The 25,608-nt window shown below is 40.4% G+C and overlaps 1 protein-coding gene across 2 annotated transcripts in view; it reads right to left on the bottom strand.

Moving 5' to 3' along the window:
- LOC124777438 (28S ribosomal protein S22, mitochondrial) overlaps positions 1-9,011 on the bottom strand; it is a 39,213-nt gene extending 30,202 nt beyond the window's left edge. The window contains exons 1-3 of one of the 2 annotated variants that reach the window (XM_047252844.1): positions 8,771-9,011; positions 8,489-8,646; positions 7,532-7,696 (exon numbers count right to left, since the gene is read on the bottom strand). In XM_047252844.1, the coding sequence (XP_047108800.1) occupies positions 7,532-7,696; positions 8,489-8,646; positions 8,771-8,900 (453 nt within the window). In that variant the 5' untranslated portion in view covers positions 8,901-9,011. The remainder of the gene's footprint in view (positions 1-7,531; positions 7,697-8,488; positions 8,647-8,770) is intronic. The other variant, XM_047252845.1, reaches the window with a different exon arrangement.
- Between the last annotated feature and the right edge of the window lie 16,597 nt (positions 9,012-25,608).

Consider the following 25,608-nt stretch of genomic DNA (forward strand, 5'->3'; position numbering starts at 1 on the left):
AATTATTCCATAGAAACATGCAGTAAGAATACTGTATAAAGTTTTCTGGGTATGGTACTGTGTCTTAATGTATAAAACTACTGCTGCTGGAGAAAAACCAACATTTTGGCCATGGTTGCAGCGGCCTCCTTCTGGGTTTACTGGTGTGTTCGAACTATGTAGTGTCAATTATATTTCGTTGTCACTGTTCACTGCGCATACAATTACGCCATAATTTAAAAAAAAAAAAATCGTTTCATTGGTCGCTTAAGGAAGAAGGAGAGGGAACTTTATTTACTGACTGAATAGGCAAACATCTTTGCCAGGTTGGGGTACAGCCTGTCCTCTATAGTGGTGCAGGATCCAGGACATGCTAGGCTCCACTAACGTCGTGGTGGATGCAATACACACTGCACACGTGTACAAGGTAGAATGCGAATGTGGAGAGGCACACATCGGGGAGACTGGCAGGCCAATAGCAACGAGCATTTGGGAAAACGAGCGCCATATTCGTCTAGGGCAACACAACAAATCTGCAGTGGCAGAACATGAGCAAGACAACAGAAAGAAATAAAAATTCAGCGAAGCCTATGTGTTGGCTGAGCAGCTGGTTATGACGAAATGCAAAAATCAGAGAGGCCATCGAAATACTTAAACACCCTAATAACATGAATACAGAGAATGGACTCAGGCATGCCCCATCTTTGCTGCCAGCAATCAGAGCCCAAGAGACGTCACTGTCAACGCGAGGCACAAGCACTACTGGCGAGTAACTGCCGCCGCATGGCCGATGTCCAGCATTTGGTAAACAGCAGCCAACTTCTCATTCGACAGTGACCACCATCATGGCACATAACACAAGAGCCAATAGACAACAGAGGTTACGTTCTGCCTCCATCGCAATAAACTATTAAAATAAAGTTCCCTCTCCTTCTTCCTTAAGTGACCAATGTAACAAACTATCTTTTTAAAATTATCACATAGTGGCATGAACAGTAACAACAAAATATAAGGGACGCTGCATAGCTAGAACGCACCAGTAGACCCAGAAGAAGGTTGCTCCAACCTTGGCCAAAACGTTGGTGATTCTCCAGCAGCAGTAGTTTTATACATTATGACGCGGTACCATACCCAGAAAACTTTTATGTCAGCTGACTCTGGCTGCGGAAGCCTAAGCAATTATATCCTGCAGAAGCCTTTCACAGGACCTCACACACACACACACACACACACACACACACACACACACACACACACACACACACCACTTCTCTCTGGGATTGAGAATGGATGTTTATAATGTTTATATTCTGGTCGAGTCTACAACAGGTTGCCAGAAGACATCAGAGAAGACCATCAAATATTGAAACAGAAAGTAAAAGAATACAACCACCTATAGTACACCTGAATGTGTGGACTCAAGAATGTAAATTATCCCTGGTATCTGCTAGATCCTAATAATGTCAGTATACAGTCAGTTAAAGGCAGTCTGAGTAAAGTTAAAATGCTTTGGTTTGAAGTACCAGACAATAACAGCAGCTGAGTAGTATACGAGGGGCAGCAGTGGCTTTTTTCACAGACAAAGTAATCAAGAAGTAATTATCATTATTATCAATCTGATTAGACTGATTATAGTCATAACATCTTGTTACTCATAATACACTTTACTGAAGTAGCTGACACTTGTTGCCTGGGCCTGCTAAAGTACAACTTAAGCATTCCAAATCCCTGAAGGCACTTCTACACACACACTCCACAAACCACTATGAATTACATAGCAGAGGGTATGTCCCATTGTACCATAGCAGAGGGTATGTCCCATTGTACCAGTTCTTAGGGTTTTCTCCTGTTATGTTGACATATGAATTGTGGGAAGAATGATTTTACACGCCTCTGTACTTGTTGTAATTAGTTTAATCTTGCTTTCACAATCCCTAAGGGAATGATAGATAGTGTGTTGTAATATATTCCTAGATTCATCAGTTGAAGTTAGTTCTCAAAACTTTCTTAGCAGGTTTTAATGGGACAGTTTCCGTCTATTTTTGAAGAGTTTGCCAGTTACTGCTAAAACATTATGCATGAGTTTATAAGAGTCAAAAGCTAATTGCACTGTACTTAACAGAGGTGGGAGTGGGGATGGTGAAAAACATACAGGTCAGAAAATGAAAGGCATACAAAACTAAAATGGAGTGAAGAAAGGAGTAGTTACTGTGAAAAAATGCTGAGATGGAAGGAATTACAGTAAATGAAGGTCAGGTGGGCGGTGAGAACCAAGGACATGTTCTAGCGCTTGATCCCACCTGCAGAGTTTGGAGAAACTGGTGTCTGGGGGAAGAATCCAGATAGCGCATGTGGTGAAACAGGCACTATGTCGCCACTGTCGTGTTGTAGAGCATGACCTGCAAGAGGATATTGTGTGTTGCCGATATACACTCTCTGCCTATGTCCATTCATCCTAACTAATAACTGTGTGGCAGTCTTGCTGATGTAACAGGTCAAACACTTTTTACATAACAGCTGGCACACGACGTGTGATTTCACAAGTGGCTCTCCCCATGATGGTATATGTTTTGCCAGCTACACGGCTGGTATAGGTGTTGGTAGGAGGTCCTTTTCCTTCACTCCCCTTCTGGAAGAAGGAGCCACTGGCTCCGAAAGCTTGCATACTTAAACCTTTGTGTGTGTTCTCCTGTCACTGCTTGGTGAGTAGACTTTTTTTTATCTATCTAGTCTCATTATATTGTCAAAAACTGATTATTTTCATTGTTAAAAAGTGTAACTTTCAATGCACATTTAAACTTTCATTTTAAATGTCTTACTTACTTTAGCAGTAGCACTTGAGTGTTGATTTCCTTTTCTTTTCATGCAGTTATTGTCTTCAACTGAACTACAACTAGTTCTCTGACTTCTATTATTGACTCTTTGGTGGGTTTATTATGGGATATGTTAGTACTTTTATAATTTGGAAAAGGAATACAATATGACTTTATTTTATTCAATGACCCATTCTGTACAAATGAGTGTCCATGTAAATTCATATATCAAGATTCAAGGTGGGAGAGTAATTTAAATATTGCACATTGTATTTTTCAAACACAGGAATATTTTTCACATATGAAATTATAGTTCAAAACTAGTAGCTACCAAATCACACAACTTGCTGCCTGTAATCCATATTTTCTAGTGTGAATGCATTATTTGTTTGAAAACCAGACAAAATGCCATAATCAGACATAATTCCATATCACAAACAGAATGGCCTCCTCAATGAAAACCAGCAGGATTCTGGATACCAGGCACACAAAACCCAACTCAGACTTTTCTCTCGTAATATCCTGAAAGCCATTTATCAAGCCAATTAGATGCGGTATTTCTTTACATCCAAAAAAGCATAAAAGGTGGGTGTTTTATTAATGATATCTCTACTACTGGTGATAATAGAGATCCTGAGTAGGAACGTCAAAAGAAAGGTGTGAACTGAGTTGTAGTTAAGAAAATAAATGCCCACTTAATGGTGATTTGCTCTGCCCATGTTAATTTTGCTAGGTGGTTAGGGGACTGCTTTATTTCATTTCTAATTGTCGCCCACTACTGAAGTAATCTAGTGCGAACCCATTTACATTCCCTTTTGTTAGGCAGTGAATAGTATTCTTTCATCTGTGTATCAGCACAAATGCCTCCTGGGGTGAGGTGCGGGTGTGTGTGTGGTGGGGGGGGGGGGGGGGGCTTAGGGTGCAGATGCTGGTGGTCTCCTGAAACTGAATAATTCTGCATAGTAATTGGTTGGCCAGTTGATCAGAGGGAGGGGACCAAATAATGAGGTCATCCGCCCCATCAGATTAGGGAAGGATGGGGAGGAAGTTGGTCGTGCTCTTTCAAAGGAACCACCCCAGCATTTGCCTGACGGGGTTTAAGGAAACCATAGAAAACCTAAATCAGGATGGCCGGATGTGGGTTTGAACTGACGTGAGTCAGTCACTGATGTGAGTCCAGTGAGCTAACCACTGCACCACTGTGCCCGGTGCATCATAATTCAATTAATCATAGAGACAGGAAAACCCACAGGAATTTCTAGCCCACTAGGAGAAAGAGACTAGAACCAGGGAGAACACAGAATGTTACACCCATCCCCATAACCTGCAAGTTGAAACCAGAACTGCCAGTGGGACTCAGTTCATCTGTTGAGAAAACTGCTGAGTTCCGTATCAAGGAGAAGCAAACACATAAGTGTAGGAGTGCATTAAAAACAGTTCAAACATACAGTGAATAATGGTACCCCTTATGGAAATTGCAGTAAGGGATCAGAATGAATACCATTTCCACTCAGTTTGTATGTGTAGCATACTCATTCAACATGTTGAAAAGCTATTCTGGCTTCTGTTGAGGAAACAGGGTGTAATCAACTGCAGATTGTGGTGCACACTGGGAAGGACAATGCCTATTGTCTGGGGTTCGAGGTCATACTTGGATAATTCCAGCAACAGGCAAAAAAGGTTGCGAATGACAGCCTTGCTCAATGAATTTCAAGGAATTTCATACTCTGCAAAATTTCCCCACTCTGGTTCCGAGTCGATTGAAAGGTTTGAACCTGAGACTCTGAAGATTCCACGACAGGCTTGGCTGTCTCTTCCTAGACTTGTGCCATAGAGTTGAGAATTATAGGGTGCCCCTAAATGGGTCAGGAGTACCTTACACATTAGAGGCGGCTGCCCAGGTAGCTGACTGTGTGGGGGACACATAAGGGACTTTTAGATTAGGTGACTCTTCATCTACTCCAGATAATGATAGCTGTAGGAGACCCAGAAGTAGCAGTGTAAGATCCAAAGAAATTGTTAAAACTGAACTCTGCTCCAGGGCCGAGAAGAGCCCTATTAGATTCTATACTCAATTTACTGTTGAGTTAGCCCTTCTGTTGACTATAATCTATTACAGATCCCTTGAAGAAAAAACTACGTCCAGTTCTTGGAATAAAGTAAAGCTCAAACCCATTTATAATAAGGGTACCAGAAGCAATCCATAGAACTACCATCTGGTATCTTATCATCTATTTCTTGTAGGACCTTAGAATGTACTCTGAGCTCAAACATAATGAGCTACCTTGAAAAGAATGGCCTCCTCCATGCCACCCATAGAGCAAGCGAAACCCAACTTAAACATTTGTCACACAACAAACTGAAAGCCATGGGTCAAAGTGATCTGACAGATGCATTTGATTCACTATCGCATCTACGCTTATTACCCAAAGTACACAATTGCATCGCGTAACAAGTGAAATTTGTGACTGGAGTGATGATGTTTTGGTAGGGAGGACACGGTAAGTTATCTTTGATAGAGAGTCATCAGTAGCTGTAGAAGTAGCTTCAGGCATGCCCAAGAGAAGTATGATGAGACACCAGCTAGTCAGGCTGTTTTGATTCTTGGTAGTGAGACATTTTTAAAACCTATTACAAAACTGAATGTTCAACAAATAATGGAGATACAAGGTGTACATAAAGTCCGGGAACACTTTCAATTATTTATTGCAAAAGAACCGAACATTGTACAGATATCATACATACGTCATTTTGAAGAGAAACCCTGAAAGTTTACGCACACCGCCACAACATAGTTTGGTAATTTGCCGATTGTCAGCTCTAGTCGCAAACATGGCAGCCGTGCTGCAGAAGGGGACAGCTGTTCCATGAAATTTCCTCCCCGATTACCAGATCTCATTCCATGTGACATATTTTCTGTGGGGACACATAAAAGATCTGGTGTATGTACCACCTCTACCACATGATGTAGTTTAGCTCCGGGAGAGAACACCTGGAAGCAACTGCCACAGTCGACGATGCCAAGCAGGGACGGGTATGGCAAGAATTCGATTACCGTATTGACATCTGCCACGTCACTCATGGTTTGCATATCGAATGTTTGTAAAAAAAAAAAAAAAAACTTTCCGAGTTTCTCTTCAAAATGCAATATGCATAACATCTGTACAATGTTTAGTTCTTGTGCAATAAATAACTGAAAGTGTTCCCAGACTTTATGTACATCCTACACACAATATGATAGTCACTAGGAGAGATGCTACTGCTGCTGCTGTTGTTGCTGTTGTTGTTGTTGGTGTTGTTGTTGTTGTTGTTGTTGTCTTCAGTCCAGAGACTGGTTTGATGCAGCTCTCCATGCTACTCTATCCTGTGCAAACTTCTTCATCTATCAGTACCTACTGCAACCTACATCCTTCTGAATCTGCTTAGTGTGGTCATCTCTTGGTCTCCCTCTACAATTTTTACACTCCACGCTGCCCTCCAATACTAAATTGGCGATCCCTTTATGCCTCAGAACATGTCCTTCCAACCAATCCCTTCTTCTAGTAAGTTGTGCCACAAATTCCTCTTCTCCCCAGTATATTCAGTACCTCCTCATCAGTTACGTGATCTACCCATGTAATCTTCAGCATTCTTCTGTAGCACCACATTTTGAAAGCTTCTATTCTCTTCTTGTCCAAATTATTTATCATCCATGTTTCACTTCTATACAAATACTTTCAGAAATGACTTCCTGACACTTAAATGTATACTCAGTGTTAAATTTCTCTTCTTCAGAAATGCTTTCCTTGCCATTGCCAGTCTACATTTTATATCATCTCTACTTCGACCCTCATTAGTTATTTTGCTTCGCAAATAGCAAAATTCATTTACTACTTTGAGTGTCTCATTTCGAATCTAATTCCCTCAGCATCACCCGAGTTAACTTGACTACATTCAATTATCTTCGCTTTGCTTTTGTTGATATTCATCTTATATCCTCCTTTCAAGACAAGGGGTAAAATACAGAGAGCAAAATGCTATTTACAATTTGTACAGAAACCAGATGGCAGTTATAAGAGTCGAAGGGCATGAAAGGGAAGCAGTGGTTGGGAAGGGAGTGAGACAGGGTTGTTGCCTATCCCCAATGTTTTCAATCTGTATATTGAACAAGCAGTAAAGAAAAAAGAAAAATCTGGAGTAGGAATTAAAATCCATGGAGAAGAAATAAAAACTTCGAGGTTTGCCGATGACATTGTAATTCTGTCAGAGACAGCAAAGGAGAAACGATAAATCAAACAAATTAATCTGGGGACGGAGAGGAGTGTGAAAGATTATTCTGACTAATATAAATGAAGTGCAGGTGGAAAGAGGTGGCAGCAGCAGCATGGATGCATATCAGTCATGCACAGAGAAGGCTAATGGAGATCTTAAGCCAGCAGTGGATATCCAATGACCAACAGTTGTTTAGGAAATGAAATCGTTAATATACAACAAGCTGGATTAAGTTAAAAGCAGACTAGAGGAAGAATGAGAACTAATCTTAGTTTTGAGCAGTCAGGTAACGAAGAGTTTACCATTTTCAGTATGACATTAAATAATAATATCTTGACCAGTTACAAGTAAATATATACATAATTTTGCGCATTTACCAGTAGTTTACGTTTATCATAATCTTATTTGCAATGAATGTTACCAAGCATGAATTTCTAATTATAGATAAATATCAGAAGTGCTATAAGCTATTTTGTTCCATTACTTGCCTCATTGCAAACACCAAATGTGATATCTGTAAACAGGAATTTTGAATCACAATAGCCTTGTAATTCTGGATCCTTACAAATCTCTCGACAGACGTCTGGAGTTGGTAAAAGGAAAGGTGGCATCTGCAATCGTTCTTCAGCCCGCTGCCATGCTTCCTCTACTGCCTGTTATTGAAGAATGGGGTGACAATTTACATTCAAACTTAATAAAGATTCACAGAAAAGTTACGTAGAGACACCCACCCCTCACAAAATCTTAGTTGTGGTAACACACTGACCAGTAGTGCAGCTCAAGGTCTAGATTAGCTGGGAACATGACAATTTGGTTATGAGATGGCCAAACCAACAAATGTTAAGGCAGAAAATCTGATTGTGGTAATAAATTGCAGGGTAGCAAAGACTAGTGTTTAAGTTTGTGTCGTACTGAAAAATGCAAGGTGGGTCCAATACGTAACTTTTACCCATATTTGTTGTCACACACAAGAAACTATTTTTAAAATACTTTCTGCAGTGTATACATAGAAGAACATATTTGGCTCTACATGTTAATATCTTATTTCCCTAATTTCAATATACATTAAAACTGGATTGCCATTATGCTATTTGATCGATAATCTACAACATAGTCTCCAACATAAATTGGCAAATAATATGGGGATAAATTGGGGGAATTTACAAACATGTTGCGCATACACCTTAATTGTTTATAATTATACAAAAGAAAGGGAGACAAACAAAAAACAAACTCTCAAGGTATTTTCGTTCTGCTTCAAAAACCTATGAAATTGTGCATACACATAAGCACTACTGTCGCTGGTTTAAAGTTGTTTCACAGATGCCAATATTGAGTTTTCTAGATTCTGACGAATAAGGCATCTTGCTGATTTATATCATTAGATCACATAGTGTAATTAAAGCCAAAGCCTGTTACGCCGAAACAATGTACATTTGACTTACCTTGTTTACTTCTTCCGTTGACATAAATTTGTATTCTGGTTCTTTTAGATCCTTTCCTTCTTTTCTCGCTCTGAAAACTTTATGCAAATCAACCCTTGTCAACTTCTTAAGCAAATTTTGCACATCTTTGTTAAAGAAGAACGGTGCTGGATCTCTATCTGCAAAGAAATGAAAAGCACTGCGAATTACTACAATAATTAATTTCAGTCAAATAACGAACTCGCTGCTATTAATCGTAGAAATGAGCCATGGAACAAGAAACCAATTAACATAGTTACTCACCAGCATCAGTTCTCGCTTCCGCGGAGAAACGTCTGGCAATGCTCAAGCTACAAAAATGCGATTCCCGTAAGTTTGCTTGCAATAGTCTGTACGTGAATGATTTAAACAACACTCTACAGTTGCCGGCCATGGTTTGTTTTTGTTTACACCTCCATGGTTTTTCAAAGCAGCCAGATAATACCGATGAACCACTTCGTATGTAAAGATATACCGAAGCTTCACAAGGACGATCGCGACTTAAGGCTGGTCCACACGCAACGATCTGTCTGCGCAAATGTCTGCGCACATGTGATGTGCGCAGACAGATCGTTGCGTGTGGACAGAAGATTTGCACCAACCTGAGGTGTGTGCAAACCTGGAAGTTGGAGTTGGAGGTTTGAACGAAACCTCTCAAATCTGTGAGTTCAAACCACATCTGCGCAGACAAGTTGGAGCGTGTGGACAGGAGATCGCCGCAAATCTGGCGCGAAACAGCTGTTTGCTCAGTCTAGTGTTTATATTTGTGCGCACAGGGCATTAAAATGGCTGGTACTCGTCAGTGTTCTCGAGAGTTTATAAGTGAATTCATTGAAATATATAGAAATCACCCATGTTTGTGGAAGATTAAAAGTAAAGAACATAGTGACCGAGACAAAAAGACAGCCGCATACAATGCTCAAATTGAAAAAATGCGGGCAGTTGACGTCTCGGTAATAAAAAATAAAAAAAACGTTGCGAACTGGCGAAATTATTTGCGGATGGATGTCGAAACTTAAAATTATCTCTTAAAGCTTGTAACCCGTCATATTATAAGAAAAAATACTTGTATGAGAAGGGCAATTTCTCCTCATGAACGGCTGGCGGTAACATTCAGATTCCTAGCAACAGGAAGGAGCTACAAGGATTTGGAATTTTCATCTGCAATGTCGAAACAAGCATTGAGTGAAATAATACCCAACAGATGTGAAGCTATTTACGCTTTCCTGAAGGATTAGTTCATGAAGGCAAGTCAAGTAAATTAAGTCTGTCAGCGAATTGTTTACCGAAAAGAGTTATCCAAAGTTGAGAAATCTAGAAGATCTGGTGTAGGAGTAGATCAAGTATACCAGCCAACGTTATGGTATTTTGATCTGCTTGTCTTTCTTAGTGATCAAGAAACACCAAGACCAAGCAGGAGTACAATTGAAGATGAAATTGGAGTGCCAATGTGCGAGGAAATGGAACACGAGGTAATGTAACACAAAACTGGTTCGCCCTGCAACTCTCGCAGTAAATTTACGTGAGAAAACGGCTTTCGCTTTAGCAGCCACTGTCTACACCATTTTGACCGCTTTCTCTGTTTCCTGCGGTTGGTCTGAATGTTTTTTGCAACACAAATTGCGACCACAGACCACAACAGAACTTCCTCCATTTCTATATTTCAAAATAACTGAATTAAATTTTGACGTTTACGGGGAGCGTAGTCGCTTGCCACTGATATTTCATTTCTACACCGACAGATGGCGGGCGAGTAGTAGATTGGGGTTTGTGTCGTGTGAACACACCACATTTGCAGCGATCTTTTGCATGTACAGACATCTGCGCCGATGTCTGCGCAGACAGATCGTTGCGTGTGGACCGGGCTTTAGCGCAATAGCACCAGCAATGGCGAGAAAGCAACTGTAAGATTAACGTCCGTTTTTAATCACTTTTCTAGTTAATTATCGAAATATTTATTACATTTTTGCGTTTCAAGCGCTAGTAAATTTTCAAACGACGTGAATGATCATGAAATAAATATAAAAACCGATGAATCTCATTGATTAAATGGCATAAGCTAAAACTTATTCATGAAGAAACACTTTCATCTATGTGTGCAATTTCATCTTTCTCGCTGAAAGCGTTAGAAGATAAACACGCATTTCATGCATGAGAAGCATGTATTTATTTTCCCTGTTCTTATTATGATGGACACTTACCTTGACATGTAACAACTTTGTATGGAGACTAATGATTCGCTCGGTCTTACACTCCACTCAGGTTTCAAATACACGGATATTGTTGTTAACGTCATTACTTTTGCTTCAACAGCGAATGTGTTAAATATTTTTGACGTTTGTGGTTCAGATGCAGCAACAAGCGTGAAATTGGTTTCCTTCTATGTTAGGAAACAGTTTTATTGCTTTTGACAAGTTTCTTTCGCTGGCCATTTTCGCAGCAGCTGTATACAAATTACGCTAGCTCAAAAGAAAAGCTCCTTTCGTATGGTTTTTTAGTTGATGCACGACGTCTTTCTGCAAAAGGTTAGGTCTTCTGCTGTTTACCAGCATATTTTCGTTCTTAAATACATGTGTGTTGCACGAAAATCATGAATGGACTGTTATGTAATATGACGGTTCACACCTCCCAGGGTCCTTAGAAGGCATAAAAAAAAAAGCGAATGTGGTGTCTTGTTGATGCAGCTGTTAAGTGCGCTACAAAAATCGTTCTACCAGGCAATCTAAACATTACGATTCGCTTTTGCAAGATTACACCAAGCTCAGCACACTGCTACTACAGTGGATAACAAGAAAGAGGCAGAGTTTATTTATTTATTTATTGAATTTTTTTGCATGGAACCTCCAACTGATGACTTTTGCAAACGACTTTGCAATTTTTTACACACACACACACACACACACACACACACACACACACACACACACACACATATATATATATATATATATATATATATATATATATATATATATATGCACTTATTAAGTTTTGTACAGACAGAGAACACACACATTATATGCTTCAGGAATATCATACACATGGTACCAATATCAGTTTACTTATAAAAGACAAAGGACTCGGATATTAGATCATAATTACTACAAATGTCCAGTGTTTACACAACAAAGTATAAAGAGATTTATATTTAGTTTAATATTAATATTCACTCAAAGAGTACAAGCACTTACCTGTCGAGATTTTCTCAGTTTCGCTTTGAATAAGCTCAGCAGTTTATTATACCATACCTGGCCATTAATGTATGAACTATTGTTTGTTGTATTTAGCTTAGTTTTTTTTCTGCAGTAGCAGCCTGTCTCTTTCTTGTATTATAGATATGAATATCAGAGAACTCGGTTGATTTTTTTTATGTGTCACAAAAAATGTAATTAATTAGTAAAGATACAAGATGTTGAGGTATTTATGATTTCCCTGAAGGAATCTTTGTATCCTATTCCTTGGATAATCCTGATTGTGCTTTTCTGCAGGGCCAATATTCCGTTTATATGTTTGTTAGCAGCACTGCCCACATCTCTATCCCATAATTAATAGTTGTTCCATAATAAATTATTTTTATTGTCTGATGAGAAACTACTTTTGATAGCAGACTAGTAGATTTAGTGAACTACCGATTTTATTGCATATGAAATTGATAAATTAACGATCATAGATTTTCATCTAGGTAAATACTGCTCAATTCCACCTATATTACTGACAGCTTGACTTGTTCTCACAACATAAATTCCAATCTATTGTTTGAGTGCTCACTCGCCATCTATCAATGGAGCAAAGAAATTGCAATGACAGCGACTATGCTCTCATAACCTCAAAGTGTATTCATTTATTCAGAAATGGAGGAAATTCTACTATGGTATTTGTTTGTAACTTATGTTGCTAAAAAAAGTAAACACAATGTAAGACACAGGAAGACCAGTCAAAATGATCTAGATATTGGCTGCTTAAGTGAAGGTAGCTTTACAACATAAATTTACCTTATGAGTTACAGGGTGAACCCGACTATTGGCGTATTTATTTGAGGATGGAGTTGGAATTTTATAATTAACTTTTCACAGTCATAACTTCTCATATAATTTGGAAAACTACTTGTATGAGGATAGCAATTTCTCCCCATGAGCAGCTGATGATGATGATAACACTCCTGTCAACAGGAGCTACAGGATCTAGAATTTTTAGGATCTAGAATTTATTACTACAGTTTTGAAAGGAGCATTGAGTGAAATTATAGTCCAACAAATTAAATTTTGTTGTTGAATTAAGTACCATGCAGAGAGACGTGCATATCCTTCAGCTTGCTTTCTTAAGGTGGATGGAATAATTTTATTATTCTTTTATATGAGACAAAGGAAGCTCCTTGGAGGCCTACTTACTTCTCAATCATTCTTCTGTCTAAATACATTTAAGATGGCTATGTTTGTAGCTTTAAGTTAATTGTGAATAACAATCTTGCCACTGAGGTAAAATGACTTACTATTTATTGAATATGTATGTTAAAATCACTAATTATCTGTAACAAGTTTCTTGCATTTTTCAGCAGTTTAATTGCATTGAGAATACGAAAATTTGGTGATATAAAGATTGTGTGCATTGGCATGCTGTCATATGCATATTTGCATGCTTTCTTGTTGAAACTGCAGTGTAAATTGCTTGTTATATGAAGTTCGATTATTCTTGCTGTAGGCTGTGACATATTACATGGCACTATGCTGTATTCTAATAGGGTCAACCATCACCCAATGTATCATCTCCCATAGCAATCTATGTATCTAGTTTCATCATAATGGGAAAAATAATGGTAACAATGCACAGAGTCAGCTTCAATGATGAGTTTGTTCAAATTATATCTTAACTGCAAATTAAATCTGATCATTCACTCTCCCACTGCAGCCTTTTGTGATTTATCTTACTTCAGAGCAGATGGTATTCTGGGACGCAATGCAGTCTATCATTTCGTCTTTATGTTTATATGATTTACAGGATAAAAAATCACAATACCCAACATGTGAGAAACTATTTATACTGTCCTAAAGGATGATTTCATGAAGGCAAGAAAGTACTGCACCTTAATCCTGACAAGTTAAGGATAATATTTTTACAGTTCTAGACATGTTTCAGATACAGAGTATTCTTAGAATACATATACGTGGCCAATGAACTATATTTTAGTTTGTTTCAGAGTCAAGATTTTTCAGTTTCCTGCCTCAAGTGTACTAGCAACTTTTGTGGCAGAAAATAAAACTCCATTCTGAGCTCTAGACGGGAAGTCATAATATATCTGGAAAGTTTTACTTCTAGCATTGTGATAGTGAAATCCACAGTTACCACTAAATCAATCTTGTTATGAATCACATATTATAGCCTGTTAGGAAGTAAAACAAGTGTAATAATTGCTATGTCTCTGAAGGCACTGCTTCAAGATTTTACATTAATAGCTTAAAACAATATTCTGACTGTCTTCATCTTTAGAACTACAGGACGACTTTTTATTTGCTATTCTGTCACGTAAGACTATGACATACAAAAGTACTTAGTGAAAGTGTTCTAGTAACCCCTGGCCCCAGATTGAATAGATTCCACTACTTTACTTAGATCTTTATAGTAAACAGTCTTTAAAGAATTTTTATAACTAATGTTCCGCTTCCCTGTTTCCTGTACGGTCAACCACTCGTAATTTCTCTGTTAAAGTATGACTAGTAGCTGCCTTCTTATCTTTGTCACTGTATTTGCTGCTTTTAATTTAACACAAACATGTATGACTCCTATAAATTTCGATGAATTTGGAGATGAACTACCTAGAAAACTGACGTGTATCTACTATTTTAAAATGCACTATGCACACACAGACAAGCAGCATCTGACCAAGCTCCAGATTTGTAGCGATCTCCTGTCCACACTCTCCAACTAGTCTGCGCCAATGTTATTTGACCCACAGATTTGAGTAATTTTACTCAAACTGCAACTCCAACTTCCAGTTTTGTGCACATCTTATATCTGCACAAATCTACTGTTCGTACAAGAGGATCCATCTATTCATATGTGACGTGTACAGACATTTGTGCAGACAGATCGTTGTATGGGGATAGTCCTGTCGTGCATTGATTTAGTAGATTTGCACAGATATGAGATGTGTGCAATACTGGAAGGTGGAGTTGGAGGTTTGAGCAAAACTGTTTAAGTCTGTGGGATCAAATACCATCTGTGTGGACAAATTGGGGCATATGGACAAGAGATTGCTGCAAATATATGGCTTGAAACGTGCTTGAGTCAGATTTTTGTTCAGTCTAGCGTTTATCATCTTTATGTACACAGTGAATTCTAAAATGGTTTACACATGTCATAGCTTTAGGGAGTTTATTGTTGATCGCTGAATTTATGGAAACAGATAGCAGCATAATGTGTTTGTGGAAAGTTAAAATCAAGAAACACAGCGTTTTGTTAAGAAGGCAGGTGCTTTTAATTCCTTAGTAGATAGAATAAGAGCGGTTGCCCTATGGCAAACACAGAATTAGTATCCTTTCATATTTACTGTACCTAAAATGGCCTGTTATGCCTGCTTTGTGCTTAGAAATCTCTCTCGTTATGTTGACCAGCGTAAGGGACTGATAACATACTTCCATTCAGTACTGTCATGTGCCATGGCTTTTGTGTTAGTGTAGCTAAAATAAAAAGGTATTTATTCTACAGAAGCATGCAGTCAGAATAATGTGTTGATAATCAAACATCTTACAGCAATGTCTTCAAGGACTCAAGTATTGTCATACTTGAGGTATGTCAACAGATTTTTTTCCATATTGGAATACGTGGTTGATAACAAGAGTGAATTAAAGGCAAATGGTACAGTTAACTACATCAAAATTAAGAATAAAACATTCCAAAAAGACTAAGAAATCCTGTCTAGAGTTCAGAACAGAGTTTTAATTTTTGAGGAAATTTTTATAAGAAGCTATGGATAGACATAAGACAGGGAATTCAAAATCCCCAGATACTCGAAGCACTCTTATAACCTATTAGAAAATACTGACATGTCTAAAATGTAAGTACTGTGTATAACTTGTCACAATTGTGATCTTAAATAATTGAGATACTTTAGTTAACTTCATGAAATCCTCCTTAAGGGCAGTGTGTCTAGCTGGACATGTGTTCGGTATTATTTCTCTTCGTTTGTTTGGAAATCAGTGCCAAAAATTCTAAAACTTTGTTACTACTTCCAGTTGCCAGTAATTACAGTGCCACCATTGGTCGTTCATTTAAAACTACTCTCCTCACATAGTATTTTGACACGTTATATGAGGAGTTAGTGCACCAATATATGTTTATGTGTCTCCATGTCTGTTCAGATGTAAATTACGAAGTAAATTAATATGTAACAACTGTCGTCACTTGAGGAACCACAGTCTTGACCATTTAGGTCGTTCTTTCCACCTCTTACACTTTGTTGGCATATCTTAAAAGCCTAATGTAAACACAGATTACAGAAAAATTCCTACAGTACGAGTTAATGTCATGAACTAAAATACCCTATGTTTGAGAGTAGCTGCTTGCAGCTGAAAATTCTTTTCTAGACTGGCTGATTGTGTGTCAGCAGTAGATTGAAACTACAGTATTCAAAAGTGTAACATACTAGCCACATGGAGAACTGTTGTCACAGAGTGTAACAAAAATGAAGAGGAGTGATGTAACAGTATGTGTTAACTGTTTTTGAGACTGTTCTATATGGATGCACAAAACTGATATTTATGCAGAGAGACCATTATGTGTGGATTGGCGTCAACTTTATTAATCTATTATAATAATAAGTGTACCACTTTACATTTTTTTGTGTTTAACTACTTTAAAACGAAAGTTGCATCGTATTTGCGTATCATTATCAGGCGAGATGAGTCAATTAAAAGATGGTGCACACCAACATTGAATTATCTGGTCTTTTCTACTATTTGTTGGAGAGTAAATATCTAGTTTATGGTTGACTTTCCTGGTTGTGAAGTGGCATTGATAGCTTCCAATAATATCTTCTGCTATAGGTGAAAGTCTACTAAACAGGATATTTGATAGTACTTTACATATAATATTTAAGTGTGTTATGCCTCTGTTGTTGCTGCATTCAAATAGATTTCCTTTATTATGCATCAGATACACTATCCCTGCACTATCCCATTCTTCTGACAACTCTTCCTTTTCCTAGATCAGGCACACAATCTTGCAGATCATACAATTTAACTCAACTCCTCCAGCTTTCAATAGTTCAGATGTTATACTGTCAGTCCCTGGTGCTTTATTGTTCTTCAATCTGACAACTGATTTATTCACTTCTCCTTGGAAAGGGGCAGGTACTATGGTATCATCTTCTAGAGTGACTGGGATATCTTCAATAGGCGATTCTGAAGCATCCAACAGTTCACTGAAATACTCTACCCAATGCTCCAATACCTCTTGATCATTGGTTAATAGTGTCCCATTTTTACTTTTACACAGATTGATGTGCAGCTTAAATACTGTTCTTTCACTATTAATTTTCTGATAAAATTTTCTAACATAATTTGTTTTTCCAGTTGTCTCCAGTTCTTCAAACTGCTTTCTTTCCCATTCCCTTTTCTTTCTCCGATGCACTTTCTTCTCTTCTTTCCTTTTATCTTAATAATTTCTTACTGCTAGATGAGTATATGCCAATGGCCTTGCCACAGTGGTGAATCCCGTTCCCAACAGATCACTGAAGTAAAGTGCTGTCAGGCTGGACTAGCACTTGGATGGATGACCATCCAGTCTGCCGAGCACTGTTGGCAAGTGGGGTGCACTCAACCCTTGTGAGGCAAACTGAGGAGCTACTTGATTGAGAAGTAGCGGCTCCAGTTTTAGAAACTGACATCTGGCTAGGAGAGCAGTGTGCTGACAACATGCCCCTCCATATCCGCCTTCACAGCCTGTCGGGAAGAGTTCAGTTTAGTTTAGTTTAGACAAGTACGTGATTTGTCAAGCATTTTCCTGTAGGCCAGATTTTTCTCCTGATTTATTCTCTTACATTCTTCATCAAACCAGGAATTCCTTGGTGGTTTTCCTTCTTTCCCTAGCACTTCTTCAGTTGCCTTAATGACTGCATCCCTGGAAGCAGTCCATTCTTGACCTAGATTATCACTTGCACTAGGGGTGCACAACGCAAGATCCTCAGCAACCTCCTCAGATTATGTTTAGGAGATGTCTTCATTTTTTAGCTTCGATACCATATACTTACTTTGCGGTGTTCCTTTGACTTTTCTTGCATTGGATATCCGAGCTCTTAGTTTCGCAATTACAAGGTTGTGGTCTGAATCTACATTACTCCTCTGTATGTACGTACATCTAGTAAGTTTGAGGAATGCCTGCTGTCAATAATTACATGATAAACTTAGTTGAAGGTACGCTGATCAGGGCTACACGATGTTGCTGTATGAATCCTTTTGTGTGGGAACATAGTGCTACCTACAGCCGTGTTATGTAACAGTGCAAACTTAACGACTGTGGCCATTGTCATTTGTGTAATCATGGAAGCTGTGCTTTTCTACTGCTGTGAGGTAAAGGTCTCCTTTACCACAATCTGTGCATTGAGGTCTCCAATAATTATTTTAGTGTCATACACAGGGCCTTCAATTTTGGTGTGCACCATCTTTTCATTGACTTTAAATCTGTATATGACACAATAAACCAGGCCAAACTTCATGAGACAATGTGGCAATTTCAAGTGACTGGAAAATTGGTGCGTTTAATAGAGGTCACCCTAAAGTACCCCCAGTGCACCGTGTGAGTGCAGTCCAGGCTATCACCTCAGTTTCCCACTCGAACTGGGCTAAGGCAAGGAGATGGCTTTCTTACCTACTTTTCAAACTGGCACTTGAAAAAGTGGTATGCGAATCGGGTATTCAGACAAGAGGTACTATCTACTGTACAGTTGCTGGGATATGCAGATGACTTGGATTTAACGAGCAGAACACTTAAGAGATCTTCAGAGTGTATTTTTAGGTCTAAGACTGAGTGCAGAGAAGATGGGCCTGAGAATTAATGAAGGAAAGACGAAGTAAATGTATAATGGAACTAATTAACCTTTACAGCCCACAATAACCCTTGATGGATTGACATTTGAATGAGTGGAATGTTTCACGTATCTGGGCTCGAAGATAGAAACAAATGGCACCACCTTTACTGAAATTATGGCTCGCATAAGTGCTTCTAACCGATGCTACTGTGGAATGTTGCGACATTTTAAATCTAAGCTTCTATCACGAGGGACTAAGCGCCAACTTTACAAAATGCTGATACGCCCATTACTTACTTATACTTATTTATGGCTCAGGAACACGGACAATTACAAAGCAGGGTGAAAACAAACTGAGATTACATGAAAGAAGTATACTGAGGAGGATTTTTGGACCTGTATTTGAAAGTGGGACCTGGAGAAGGCGAAGGAATGACGAAGTTTGTGACTGCTATAAGGAGAACGATGTGATCAAGTTCAGAAAGATGGGTTGGACATGTAATGTGACTCGATGAGACAGATCACACAAGGAAAGCCTGCTGCAGTGAACCTGGAGGAAGAAGAGCAAGAGGACGACCTAGGTTGAGATGGAGCTACGAGACTGGAGAGGACGCTGCCTGAGTCAGTTGCCGTATCTGGAGGTCCACGGCAAAGTCCAGAGAGGAATGGCAGAAAATTGTTGAGGAGGGCAAGTCCCACTTCAAGATGTAGGGCCAATGGAAGAAGAATAAGAATAAGAGCAAAAAGGCAAAATGAGTGGAGCACGATTCCATTTCCTTTCTTCCCCTCAGAGACGATCCAATATCTATAATCGATAATCTCTTCTTGTCCTGCATTTTGTTGAGCATATAGTGGTCTCACTTAGTTGTAGACATAGTCAAACCACGTTCAGGTTATTTTGCACTAAAATTTCATCCTGTTTCGCTTCTTTTTCGAATATATGCATGTACCTTTCACATATCAGTTTGAAAATCCATTAATTGAAAAGTTTTTTCCTTGACAAGTTATTGAAGATGCGAATTATTAGTATGTGTACAAAGCACTATGTTACCTCACAGGGTTGGGGTTAATAACAGTCTGGTCAGGTAATCTATATAAAATAGAGTGTTTCGTGAATTCTTGAGTGATTTTATTGCAGCAGGCTCTCAGTTATGCGAAGAACAATTTATTTTATTAAACTATAACATTTATCTTCAGTCAGCCACAGTTATAAACTTGATATTTGGTGAGGCCAAAAGTTATTCGACACTGTGTGTGCAAAACTTTTTCTAATAAATGTTGCACCATAGACTTTTTCAGAGGTTGGAGAAATTATGATGGAAACCCTTTTATACCCATACGAGACTATGTTCTTATTGGGCTCAATGGATACTCAACCTGGAGTATGGTGAAAAATATTCATGCCATTGGTCGTAAAGAACCTGTTCCATTCTGGATGATGACAGCTATTTTTCCAATGCAAGCCACAGGCCATCGATAATACTGCAATCTGACAGTTGAGGAGGCCACAGAAGAACTAATTTTTATCGCTGTCTTAACAAAATGTCTCATATGATCACAATGCAGTGGTACTGTAGAAAACAGAGTAGTCAGTGAACAGGCAACACCAAGTTTGAAGGTAGTGTTACAGCTGATTGGAAGAATGAGTATAATGGGGCAGATGTCAGTTTTAAATTTAATGAATTTATTTATAGATGAGTTTCTATCAGTCTTTAATAGCTGTTGTCCAAAGGAAACAACAATGTTTGGTACTAATAAGATTTCGAAAAGGCACAGGATTACAAAAGAAATCAAAGCATCATTTGCAAGAAAAAGAACATTGTCTGAAATGGTTTGGACAAAGAATAAAGTAGGACTGATTTCATCTTACAAGATATACTGCGATGCATTGAGGAATGTTATCAAAACATCCAAATATCTCTGTAAAATGTCTTACATAGCAAATCAATAATTCAGGAAATAAAAATTAAATCTGTCTGGGCAATGGTTAAAAGATAAACCAGGAAAACTGTTAAGGATCGCAAGGACTTGGTTATTAAAGAAAACTGCTGAATAATGAGTGAAGGCAGCCAGGTAGACAATGCATTTAATAATCACTTCCTTGAAGTAGTTCGGAAGACTGGTATGGACAGCTCAAGAGATAACAATAGAATGTAAGCAAGAATCATTGTCTATACACACAGGCAAATTACAATACTCCATATTCTATCAAACAAATTAAGAATGTAATTAACTCTCTAAAACCAAAAACTCTCACAGAGGTGATACTATCTCGAGTAAAATTCTTCATATATATGCAATGTTTTCTGTCATATATGCAATACATCAATATCAAAGAGGATATTTCTTGACAGACTGAAATATGTTATTGTCAGAACATTTTACAAGAAAGCTAATAAGAAAGATATTAATAAGTACCATCTGAGATCCCTATGTACCTGGTTCTTGAAGGTACTGGAGAAAATTATGTATGGAAGGACCAAAACACACCTCTTTGAAGGTGAATACTAAGTCAGTCTCAGTTTCGACTTCAAAAGGGTCTCTCTACAGAACACCCTATTTTCAAATTCACAAACAAGATTATGCAAAATTTGAATAACAAACTAGAATTTTCTGTGGCTTGTCGAAAGCATTTGATTGTGCAGTTCACAGTATTCTCCAGAGAAGCACAAATATTATGGTACCTGCCAAAAAATTCTCCTGTCAGAGCACAAAAAAGTCGAATATGCTTCTCTTTAAAAGACTGACAGAAAACTGGGGAATAAGATGCCTCACTCCTCATACCATCTTCCTCATCAAATGTTTTGAAATGCAAACATATTTGTGCTGTTTTAATACAGAAAATTGTAAATCCTTTTACTCAGTTTCTCTTTATACTTAAGCCTGCATACTCAGCACATCCTCCTCACTGTCACTGTATGCATCTCTCTTCCATTGTCTCCTTTTTCTTCCACTGTCACTCTGGTACCGCACTCCACGGAATTTGAATCCGCGCCAGACGTCATGGACGTCGAAGACCCCTAGATGTTTCTGCACCATCGCGCCATAGGTGTGGCGGCGCGCGCCTCCTGGCCCACTTTTAGTGTGAGGGCGCCACAGTGGAACACGTGGTTCCAGTGGCCAATAGCGGTGCCCCCGATAGCGTACTTCAGCGCCTGCCTCTCGCTCAGCCAGTGCTACGCTACCTATTAACTCATCCAAGTTCTGGTCAGCCTTCCGTCGCCTTACCGGAACTAAACCCTCCCCCTACTATCCTCCTCTCCATGATGATCACCCCTTCCCTGACACCCTTAGTAAGGCCAATCACTTTGCCTCCTACCTCTCCTATGTGTTTTCCATCCCCGATGATCCCCAGTTTGATTACTCCCTCTTCCCGGATGTCTGCGATTGAACTGACACCTCTGTCCGTCCCCTCGCACCTGGTTTCCAGTACTTGGACAACATTGCACACACGGAACTCAATGCCCCTATCACTACACAGGATCGCATTGCTACACTCCGCACTAAATGCAACACCGCTCCTGGTCACGATCTTGTCACCTACTGTCACCTTCGTGAAGCTCCTGTCTCTTTCCTCTCCACTCTGACCAGTCTCTACAATGTAGTCCTGTCCACCGGTTACTACCCCGACCTGTGGAAAACCTCCCATATCCTGATGTTCCTCAAACCTGGCAAACCGCCGTCCGCCGTCTCCTCCTACCGTCCCATCAGCCTTACCTCGGTCTTCAGCAAGGTCCTGGAATCTATCTTCACCCGACGCATCCACCAGCATCTCCGCCAGCACCGCCTCCTTCCCGTTACCCAGTGTGGTTTTCGGCCATCCTTCTCTTCCGACGACCTTCTCCTTCACCTCACTCATCTCCTTTCCGACCAGCTTAATTCCTGTCGCTCCGCAATCTTCCTCTCCCTGGACCTCGAACGTGCTTATGACCACATATGGCATTCTGGTCTCCTCTTCAAGATCCAAACCTTCGCCCTTCCCATTAACTACGTCCGTCTGATCAGCTCCTTTCTCTCCCACTGTCCTTCTTACGTCACCATCCATAACACAGATTCCTACACCTTTTCCCCTCCGCCGGTGTGCCCCAAGCCAAGGCTCCGTTCTCTCCCCCCTTCTGTACATTTTGTACACGGCGGACATGCCGCCGCCGTCACCCCCCCCCCCCCCCCGTCCACCTTCTCCAGTTTGCCGATGACACCACCTTCCTTGCCCTTGCCCCCACCCTGAAGCGCTCCCAACACCTTCTCCAATCCCATCTTGACTGGTTCACTGCTTGGTGCAACCACTGATCGCTCAAGGTCAATCCCTCCAAAACCCAGGCGATCATTGTAGGCAAAACCACCCCTTCCTTCCGCCTCCTTGATTTCTATCTCACCATCTATGGCAGTCCTATCGCCCTCACTCCCACCCTGAAGTACCTTGGCGTCACCCTCGACCGTCGCCTCTCCTGGACTCCCCATCTCCGGACAATCCAAGCCAAGGCACGCTCCCGACTCTGTCTCCTCAAGCTCCTTTCCGGCCGTATGTGGGGTGTGGACCCCTCCACCATCCTCCACACCTATAAATCCCTCATTGGCCTTATCCTTTGTTACGCCCATCCGGCCTGGATCTCCGCCCCCCTACCTTTTATAAATTCCTCCAAATCCTTGAACGCCATGCTCTATGCCTCGCCTATCGCATCCGTCTCCCCTCTCCCATGCGGATCCTGTACGATTTCATCCCCTTCCCCTACCTCCTCCTTTTCCTTGAAAGGATACGGATCCTGTACACCTCCCACAAACTCGATCCTCCTCACCCACTTGTCTCACCCATCCTCTCCCACCCCCGCCCACTGCCGCGCCTGTATTCCCACGTCCCACTCGGTCTCCATCTCTCCACCCTCCTTACCCTCTCCCAAGGTGGCTTCCGCCAGCTCCCTCTCCCTGATGATGTCCTCCTCCCCTCCATCTACCCCTATCAACTTTGATCCTCCCCCCCACTTCCTGTGTCCTTTCCTTTAGGCACCCTCCCTCCCTTCTCTTTCCTTTTCCCCCGTCCCCTTCCTCCACCCCTCTTCCCCCAGGCTTCCCCTCCCCCTTCCTCTCTTCCCCTATCTCCCCTGCCCATGGCATCTGCTCTCCCCTCTCCCTCTCCCACCCCCCTCCTCCTTTCTTGGCAGGTCCACGGACTCGTACACGGTTAGTGAACTTTCGCGCGCCCGAGATCAACGCCTCGTGTTTCTGTGTGTGCCATCGTTTTGTGCAGTGGTTCAGTGTTATTCGTTTTGTGCACCTACGTTCACATGTGACAATCTTCGTCTATGTATGTGTCCAGGTGTCTGAACAAATTTTATCTTGGACTGTACGCCCGTGAACGGCTCCATGTATTTTAAAAAGTGTTTGTCTCCGTTCCTATGTCCACCAGGTTTTTTCTCTAAATGTCTTCATTTGTATCTTTTGTGTATCTCTGAGGCCAAAGAGCGGCGTAGTATGCTGCTGCTGGCCTGCCTGTAAACAGGTTTAAAAATAACAATAAAGAAAAGAAAAGCTCAGCCAGCCAGTCTAATCTCGCTTACGTTTCTTGACACATTGCCTTACATTAGACAGCTTACTTACTTGTTCTGTGTACGAGTGGACGTGTTTGTTAGGTTTCCTTGTGACTCCGTTGTTTGATCTTGTTGTTGTTCGTTCTGTCCTTTGTTGGTCGTGTCCGTCCTCTCCCGTTGTGTTGTTGTTCATGGGCCTCTCCACGGGTCCCACTGCGCTTTCCTTCATTTCAACCCCACAACCGTCCCGGTCGCAGTTACAACAGTCACTTTCTCCTGTCTGTCTCTCCCACTCTCATTGTCTTCATCCCTTCCTCTCACTCTTGTCTGTCACTGCCTCCTACTCTGCCAGTTTCACTGTCTCTCTGTTCCAATACAATTCTCTTTGTACCATTCTTTTTTCCTTCCATTGCCACTGTCTCTTTCTTTCTCACTTACAGTCTACTGTCTTTCCCTTCAGCCACCATTGTCTCTTCACCACACATGCCTTTGTGGATAGTTTGCTCGGATTTTGAACTCTAACTGGGAAACGTTAATAGATGGGTGTAGGGGATGGGGAAATTTTTCTATCTTCATCCATCTCTCTTTCTTTTCCACCATCACTGGCTCTCTGCTACTCCCTTTCAGCACAAGAAAAAGCGCGAATTTGTTTGCCTGTCAAAATCTTTGGTTAGGAAGGCGACGTGAGGATTGAATTGAGGCTGCTAATTTCCCAATTTTCCGCCAGAGTCTTGTGAAGAGGAGCATATTGGTTTTTTTTTGCTGTTGTCAGAGCATGTTTCAGCTGGTTCCCTTCTTTTCCCTGTTACACCAGAATGTGCTGCTTCTGTAAAAAGAATTCTGTAGATCAGTAAAGTTATGACAGTTTATTTTTATACTTCGACACATTTATATACGCTGACACATACAGTATACACAACAAATAACTATGCGTAATGTAAGGTCAATACAACTCCATCTTCCATCCATCAACAGTTCACTTTACGGTACTTTACACAACAAAGCATAACATTTGAGGCTACACCAACATTGTACCAAAATTTGCGGTGTTTGATTTGCAGGTACAAAGAATGTCGTATAATGAAATAATTTTTTGTAAGGTGCTTACGGTGCCAGGTGGCACCAGCGAATAATTCCCAGGTGAAGACAGCCTGTACAGCCGTGAAGTGCCCATTCTATAGAGACAACGCGTCGTAAAGTTTTACTGCTGAATAATTGGCGACTGTAAACATAATCTGATGACCTCAACACCCTTGCGCTGACCCCAGAACCCTTAACATGTGTTCACCACATCAGTTACAACAACATTTACGTCTTGGTCTGGATATTAGGTACATACTTTATTTGCATAAGAACCTCAGGATCTAGACAGTGAATAATGATATCGGAAAAAAGTTCCCCAGAATATTATCTTAAGAACATGTTGTAAAAGTTTCGACGACTTGCCACGAACAGCCGGCCGGAGTGGCCGTGCGGTTCTAGGCGCTACAGTCTGGAGCCGAGCGACCGCTACGGTCGCAGGTTCGAATCCTGCCTCGGGCATGGATGTGTGTGAT

This window comes from Schistocerca piceifrons, chromosome 2 (genome assembly GCF_021461385.2).
Source record: "Schistocerca piceifrons isolate TAMUIC-IGC-003096 chromosome 2, iqSchPice1.1, whole genome shotgun sequence".
Taxonomy (NCBI): Eukaryota; Metazoa; Arthropoda; class Insecta; order Orthoptera; family Acrididae; genus Schistocerca; species Schistocerca piceifrons.